Source organism: Suricata suricatta, chromosome 1 (assembly GCF_006229205.1).
Source record: "Suricata suricatta isolate VVHF042 chromosome 1, meerkat_22Aug2017_6uvM2_HiC, whole genome shotgun sequence".
In the NCBI taxonomy this organism is placed as follows: domain Eukaryota; kingdom Metazoa; phylum Chordata; class Mammalia; order Carnivora; family Herpestidae; genus Suricata; species Suricata suricatta.
The window spans coordinates 104076192-104085047 of NC_043700.1; the positions used below are offsets into that span (position 1 = coordinate 104076192).

The 8856-nt window shown below is 36.4% G+C and overlaps 1 protein-coding gene across 7 annotated transcripts in view; it reads right to left on the reverse strand.

The window, feature by feature from the left end:
* ANK2 (ankyrin 2) overlaps positions 1 to 8587 on the reverse strand; it is a 336115-nt gene extending 327528 nt beyond the window's left edge. For all 7 annotated transcript variants that reach the window (XM_029941812.1, XM_029941804.1, XM_029941796.1 and 4 more), the window contains exon 1: positions 8457 to 8587. In XM_029941812.1, coding sequence (XP_029797672.1) covers positions 8457 to 8540 — 84 coding nt within the window. In that variant the 5' untranslated portion in view covers positions 8541 to 8587. The remainder of the gene's footprint in view (positions 1 to 8456) is intronic.
* Between the last annotated feature and the right edge of the window lie 269 nt (positions 8588 to 8856).

An 8856-nucleotide genomic window follows, 5' to 3' on the forward strand; every position in this document is an offset into this window, starting at 1 on the left:
GCCAATAGGATGAATAGATCTACTAGTTCTAATGGTGTCTTTGAACAACTGAATGTCTGTACTTGTTCTAGTTTTTTGCTTCCTGGTTTTTATCCTAAAATACTGTTCTCTATCTCTTGCCACCCCCCACTTCCACCCCATGCAATGATTATAAGACAATACTATAAAATGAGAGAGAAAGGCATCCCGCTGTTACAGCCTCTGAATTCAGGGCAAACATTTAGAACATCTGAGAAAAGGAATCTTTAAGGATAAGTATTATATGAAAAGAGAACTGAAGTCAAGATACAGAAAATAGCAAATTTCTCATCCATAATTTTCAAATGTTTTAATTTTTTTAAGTTTTTAGTATTTTTTGTCCAATTAGAATCTCCCCACCTACACTGGCTTAACCTTCACAGAGAAATATTTATTCTTAAAAATGTTGTTAAAGATCACTAGTATAATAAATTACTATATTATTACATTAAAATACTTGTTTAAAAAAAAGGTATTGCTTACTAGTACTTGGTAAAACATTCTAGAATTGTCCACTTTCCATTTTTAAATTCTTCAAACTTCCCAAATCAACACAGATCCTAATACTTGCTTCTGTTTCCATAGTTTTACTTCTAATATGCCCTCCCCCTTACTTTGTTTTCTTTCTTCTGAAGTAACAGTGGCTATAATTTTTCTTATCTTATGGATAAAAAGTTCAAGGCAGCCAGAAGTAAAATAATTGACCCTAAGTCACTGCCTGCAACGGTCAAAGACCATATGCAGAAACCCGTGGACAGACCAGGAAGTGGAAAGGAAGGGAAAGTCATGAATTTCATGTTCAAGGATCTGAAAATGCACAGGATTTAGTTATTCAGAACAAACCTAAAAGTATGCCAATACACAAAATGGGCTAAAACACAGCAGATATAATGATAACCAAATGAGAAAAGCCATTTTTAGCTAACATGTAAATGTAAAGTCTTAGGAGTTCCTATATAGCTTTTTGAAATAACTACAGTCCTAGGGTAACCATAGCAGTTTCTCTGAAGGTAAAGGGAGAGGTTGATTATTTGGATAATTACAAAAAGTGTCCCTAGTAGATTGAAATGCCTTATTAATTTGGAGGCTTATTTATTGTAATTACTGTTGACTACAGAAATAATTTATAAACACAAATATATATGGGGCAAGGCTTCATAGATAAGACGAGTGATTAAAGAAATATGTGCTATAAGAGAAGGGAACAGAATAAGTCTCTCAAACAAGATGGATTCTAAAATGTGAGCCTAGACCTGACCAAGGCTGAGAGGATAAGGGTATGTCAGGAGAGTTCACCCAAAAAATGTATGATGATAAACCACAACGAATCTCACAGCGGTTTTCTAATCTTTAATGTGACTTGTGATTCCATGGTTCAGCTTGTCCCATCGAGATTGCCTATCTATCCCCATCCTTCATACTCAAGTTTTAGCCATAAATCAAGGCCCAGGGCTTTTGCTCACCCACATGTGGAGCTTAATGTTTTAACAAAATCACTGATCTCTTGCTCTTCTCCAGGCTCCTAGAGAATTTATTTTTGGCAATGTACAACACAATACGTATAATCCTTGTTAAATAATACTTCTATTTCTGAGTTGCTCATCACCTTTTTTTGATAGAAATGTCTGTTCAATCATATTATAAACTCCATGAAAGTATCAACCATTGACTTTCAGCCCTGAAACGCCGTAACAGCTAATTCAGTGTTATGTACCTAGCAAACCAATACAAAATTGTTGAGTTAGGGAGGTTTCCTGTGTGTTAGGAGGAAACCCCTAAATTAAACTGAGTTAAATAAACGAATTCTTAGAAACTAAAGCTCATTAAGCAGACGTTAGAAATCAAGGTCTTTCTCTTAATGAGTACAAACACAAATTAGTGGGTAGAAGATGATAGTTGTGAGTTAACAGAAAAACATGAATAAAAACGAGGTTTGATAACTAAGTAGAAGCTCACCCTCCAGAGTTAGGTGTATCTTTCATTAAAATGTGTTTTACTATCTCCCTCTGGCTTTTAAAAACTGACCGTCCAAAAAGGGTGGCAGGTATTAATGGATTTCAAAAAAAAGGAATACCCTATCATATTTATTTGGTCTCAAGTTGTAAAACAGTTAATTTTTTTCTATGAAAAGATGGTCTCATTTGGTAGCAATTCCAACTCCATCCTTTCAAGTGAAAGGAAATGGAGATCGTGAGTTTATTTGTTGTGATGAATCCTGCCAGTGCCCACTGAGATAAAAATAGACAGTGGTTTTGTTTCTGCTACCAACAGGAATTTGAACACATTACAAGCAGGAAAGAAACAAAGCTGGAGGCATATTTATAATTTAGTATGCTCTAAGTCAGGAAAAGATAGTAACAAATACAGATTTACAAATCTTAATTCTATTTCAATATGCATTCGCTTGTCTCTTTAGAAACTTTATTGAGAGAAGAAAAAAAACCACAAACACTTCAGAAAAGAGTATCTTTCATACAGTAATAACTGAGAATATCATACTAACAAAATCTCTCAGGAAATTAGAATAAAGTTGTAAAAGTAGGATCAACTTTTTATGCTAGCTTAATTTGATACACCTAAACCACATAAAGTTACCTGTTTACTTATGTTTTCCCATTCATTTTTGTGGATTTTCAAAGTCCAGTACATGTCTGTATAGACTGAAAAAAAAATATCTTACCAATATATTACAAAAGGTAATAGAAGCAAAAGGAGAGGAAAGAGGAGGCCTGATTGGAAGAATATTATAAACAGCTGGGAAATAAATCACCTTTACATATATTATTCTCAGATTAGAGTCAGCATTTTGGAGAATGTCATCAACTGGTAAAAGATAGGAAGCAACACTAGGGAAAAATCTGGAGGACATCTTAGCAGAAGCTGAAGCTGTAGATACTCTAGAAGTTTTACAGGAGACACAGAGACATGGCTTAGCACCTGGTTTCTGTGAGAGAAATGGTTCAAAATAGGACATTTGCTGAATAGTAGGAAAAAATGTCTCCCATTTCTCCAGTAACATCCCCACATGAAGCCCGAGTCTCCAGTTCATTGTCTACAAAACTGTTGTAATAATACGGACTGAGAGTTAATTTGGAGATTAAGTGAGGTGATACATGTGAAGTAATTCTAGGTCCTAGACTTAGAATAAGAGTAAAATAGGGGAGAAATGCTTTCTGATCTCTTCTGTCATTGTTTTTGGCATCTAGACTTAAAAGTAATAAATGTAACGGTAAGAGCCAAGTAACAATCTAACACATCTAACAGAAATTAAAGACTCTTCTTTCCAAAATAACTCTACTTCATGCCTGCTGACCACTTTCTAAGGCAATGTTTCTAAACTCTCGTGTACATTTAAAAAAAAGAGAGGCCAGTAAAAAATCCCCAAAAGTAACTGAGCCAGTCTGAAGTGGGTCCTAAGAATTCGTTTCACTTAGTTGGCAACCCAGGTAATTCTGGTATTTGTGGTCAGCAGACAGCACTTTACTGTAAAAATAGTACTTCAAGTTTAATATGTAGCTATTATTTACATATGGGATTATCAGTGAAAGAGTACTATTATGAAGGTAAGTAGAAAGCTGGAAAGAGAGACATAGAAAGAAAACCATAAAACACCAAGTTGGAAGGGATTTTTCTTTCCAATAAAAAAATTTCCATCATCTCTGACAGATGGTCATCCTAAACACCTTCAGTGATGGGGAATTGCTGTCTTCAGGCAACACATGCTATTTTGGGTTATAAATTCATGTTAAAAAAAGGTAAATCATAAGTTACTTGGAAGATTGAAGAAATGGGGATATTATTCCGGATGAATTATACATGAAAGCCTTCTTAGACTTGATTGAACTAGGTAAGGCACCAACTAAATTCAAAACTGATTTGACTGTGAGGATTTGAACACCCAAATGTTGGATCTACTACTAGAAAAGCCATACGTTTTGTGGCTGCTATAAAATTAAACCTTTTTCTGTGTCTCACTCACATTTCAATGGTGCAACACTTCAGTCACACATCTGGAACCACTTTCATCTCCCTAGTGAGGGAGTGGCAAGCAAACAGCAATAAAAATATACACATCCAAAAAAATTTTGCAATGCTCATGAATATTTTAAAATAATGGTCCCAAGCAAAACATTTTAAATGAGTATAAAATATGCTACAAAGCCATTTTATCTTGCTACTCAATTGAAAAGTGTAGGATTTATAATTTAATTCTTATATAGGTATTTCACCAAATGAGTGAATAGTTATTTAAGTCATTGGTTGGTTTACTCGGTTTAGAAGAACTCACAAAGCCTCGTGATTTCAGATGGCTCTGTCACGTGTGATGCTTGAGCATTTCCATTTTCATTTATGTAAATTATCAAAGGCTCCTTACAGCCTCGTCACTGACACAAAATTGGGAAATGTGAGGTGCTGCATACGAATATGGTCTTGAATTATTTTACTCTAATATGCCAAAATGTTGTCTGGAATAATAAATTTTTTCCGAGTTGTCCGGGATTTAGAACAGGCTAAACACCCTCATACAGGGATACTGTGTAGGTAGGTCTATGTGCTTCCTTTTTGTCCAGGACTCCAGCGAAGAATTAGAGTATTTCCCATTTCCTCTTTTCCACTGAACAACCACTAGAATATCAATGACAGATCTATACCTTGGGTAATATCTGTTTGTGTGAAATAATTGGGCCTTAAGTAAACTATTTGCTGAAACATTCCATGAAAAGATTTCTATGAATACTTTAGCAACAATACTATCTGATTTATTTTCCTTGAACACTAAAGAGCATCCAATAATAAATCTCTGTCTCTCCAAAAGCATTTTTGTGTTCAAGCCTGAGAAAGGGGAAAGCAGCCATTGGTACCCAGGAGCTAACCTGGTACTATCAACTTGGCCTTTGTGTTCTTCTACTGAACATAAACAATTTCACAGAGCATCGTCATCAGACCAGGCCACTCTGGGACTGTGATGGAGCCGGCCAAAAATAGCACCGGTCCCTTATTGTGTTTGAACACAGACAAAACACGAACATTGTCCAAGCCACAAAATATCAGATAGGTCCCTCTCTCTCTCTAAATCAGAGATTGCTGGCTGGCTTTCTTTCTTTCCTCCCTCTGTTCGTTCGTTCTTTCTTTCTTTCTTTCTTTCTTTCTTTCTTTCTTTCTTTCTTTCTTTCTTTCTTTCTTTCCTCCCTCTGTTCTTTCTTTTCTTTCTCTCTATCTCTCCTCTCTCTATTCTTTCTTCTCTCTCTCTCTCTTTTCTCTCTCTCCTTCTTTCTTCCTTTCTTTTCTTCTCTTTTCTTTCCCTCCCCACTATAGCTTTAGTTTACAGTCTTAGAGCTAAGATTTCTTGGGATACACAGTCATAGAACTGTCCCTGGTTTCTGACAGCAATCAATCCAGAGTGAGCTTCCACTTTCCCACTTTCTTGGACCCTCCCCCAAATCACTCATCCAAAACCCAAGTCCTAGGAGTCCTTGCTAACTCAGCGCCTCGCGATGTGCATCCTCCCTCACCGCAATGAGTTGTAACCCAACACATTCAATCACAGGTGTGTTCTTCGTGGTCTTTGCATGGGCAGAAATTCAATTTCTAAAAACAGAATAGAGTTGGTGTTTTAAAAGGTAGAATAATTTCTATCTTCAAGGTACTCACTAAAACTCTAATGTAAAATAAAATCCTTTGCTTATTTTTCTACATTGTGGGTTTTGTGGCAAAAGCCCCTTTCATTCTGTCCCTGAGAAGAATTACTTTTATGAGATGTAGAATAAACAAGTGTATTATGGTTCATCTGTTAAATATTTACTAGAGGAAGGGCATGTTTTCAAGGAATATGATTCATCATGTTGGATCAGCACCCAGGCCACAGTGAGCCTGGTGGTCCCTAGTCCTGATGCTCACACAGAACCCTGCCCTGCATTCAATGTGAGCCTGTAGTAGAAAAACAGACAATTGAATTGAAGTGATATGGCACTGACTTTGCTCCACTTTTTGCTTTGCTCAGGTTTTATCCTTATTAGGGATGTAGGGATGCTTATCTCTTGATTATTATTTCCTCATCAAAGCACATTTAATGATCTAGTTTCTAAATATGAAAATTTAAGTTGCCTGCTATGAAAAAATATATGAAGCAGTAATCTAAAGACTTGAGATACATTTCTGTGAATTTCAATCACTTGTATGAATTAACAAGATTTCAATTATAGTATATAACTGCTGGCCTTTTGAAAATGGAATACTAGCCTTTGCAAAGTACCAATATTATATTCTACCTCCCTTAAGAATATAAACAGACTTTGCTTCTATATGACTTATTCTAATAAATAATTTCCATTTGAGGGAATAGTAACAACATAGATAAGCCATTGCCATGAACTGTATATTAAATACTGCTCAAAGAATTTGATGCCAACTATTTCTAATCCTCACAAAATACCAATGGGTGTGTAGAATTATTCATTTTGTAGATGAGAACCTAAATCAGAGAAATTAAATTATATGCTCCAAACACACTATATTAAGGGATAGAGGTAAGATTCAAACCCATTTATGTCTGATTTGACAAACTAAAGAATGTTTACCTGGGCGTGCATGCGTGTGGATGTTTCCCCATTAGGTGCAATTACCTTTAACCCTCAATATTCACGGTGTCTTAATAGTTCATTTAATCTATGCTTCTGAATGTATGTAAAAATACATACACATATGTAAAACTTGCAATTAATTGCTACCATTCTGAATGTAAGTTTGAAAATATTTTATTCCTAAAAAAACATATTGAAGAAAATAGAGCTGAAAAAATATTATAGTTCTCACACATGATGATTTCATCTTCTCTACTGCCTCAAATACTTTAATTAAGATGGCTTTGGCCATGTGAATTTAGTATCAACATTCGGAGCTTAAAATCTTCATGATATATATTCTCCACTTATTTAGTAGTTCTGAGTATGTTTCCAATGCAGCACAGGGACTTTAGAGAGAAATTAAGAGGAATTTGAAACAACACTGTGAATGCAAGCAAAAATTCCTTCTTTCTTTTTCTCTATCTCTTGCTCTCTTTTTCTTTTCTATTTGTTTTTACCCTTTTTTAAAATGTTGACCAATTAGCTAATGCTCTGCAAAAATGCCCTCGAGGACTGGAGGGTCCAGAATCATTAGGTACAAAAGAGCATTCTACCAATGTTCCTGCTGCCCGGAATTCTCCTTTGCCTCTATCAGATTGCATTGCTATCTTTATGCTATTTTATTTTTTTTTAATTCATTTGTGGGCATGCTTATCTTTATTAAATTACGTGGCACCGTACAAATTTACTAATCCCCTGTTTGCTAATACAGTAACCTTTTAAATATCAGAGGTCTCAAATTATTTCTATTTGTTAGATTATGAGACATTTAGTACCAGAGATCTATAATTTTGAAATGCAATGCAATTTCAAAATTGTCAAAATGAAAAACATTCATTTGTTCATGGTAATTGTTCTAACCTGCTCATTCAAAATGCGAACCATCTAATGTTGGAATACATTTGCATTAGAAACATGTTATATTCTGCCCTCCTTACTGCCCCAAGAAATAAACGGATCTTAGGATAATTTCTTTAAAAGACATCTCTGTCAGAGGTGGGGCTCACATTGCTCTGTGAGGCTGCAACAGTTTACCAGAAGGAGTCAGGCCATAAAGAAAGAAGTGCTGGCATTGGGTGCGGCTGAATAGTTTGCATCTTTTTCCCACTGTTTCTCACTGGTATCGTTTCTATGAAAATCAACGGTGTGGGAATGTATGCCAGGCTAAGAAATCTTACAGACTGCTTTGTATGCCCAACACTCCCCACCCATAATATCGTTCGCTGTTTATCTTAATCAATGAAATAGCTATCACACTATAATGTCTGGGAAAACTGTAAAGGAGCTAAGCAATCCAAAGAAATATCACAGTGGGGATCATATTTCTCCTGTCACAACAGTCTTTTCTCCTCAGGAAGAATACACTTAGCACAGAACCAAAAGGCGTTTGCTGTCTAGCTGTCTCAAGATCATCCCCAAGCAAACATCTGGCCACAATCTTCATTTTGCTTCACAATCCACCTTGCTTAACATTTCCTTTTAAACTCATTCTAAAAATAAAATGACTCTCTCTATACCCAGTTAACCCCAGAAGCATCCATCAGTGGCCACAATCCTCAACAATCCACATGCAGAACACACCTTGTCTCTGCTCACTTCACCGTGCTCTAGTCAATGAATCCATTATGAACCCTGGTTTCTTCCCTATTCTCAGAAAGCAGCAGTCTGCACCTGCCTCCTTAAAAAGCAATGTTCGGCACTGCTATAGTGTATAGTTACTCGTAAGGCTCTACGGTTTCCATAATCTCACTGATATGACACACTAACACACACACACATATCTATATACAGACATTCTTAATTCTGGCAATTTACCTTTTTGGGTCTTTTTCTTCTCTGACTACTGCCGTTGAACTTCTCTCCACTGTCGCTTTTCTGAGCTGCATCTTCGTTCATCATTTTGAACAGTTTGGAAAGAAAATAGCTCTGCCATTAAACCCTGCTGCCTGCACAGACCACTAGCGAGTATGCACTTACTGGAGGAAAGCAGGAGGAGGAGGAGGGGTGGGGAAGGGGCGCGAGCGCGGGGAGGGTAAGGACGGTGACGTTGCCATGGCAGCAGCTGCCACAACTGTTTATCTGACTGCATTGTTAAATCTGATTCAACCAATTACCATCAGGGACCAGTTACAATGAAGAAAGCCTTGAAAAAAGAATACCAGAGACTCGGATGATTTGGGGACTCTGCGGCTTGGTTCTTGACACACCTTCCATT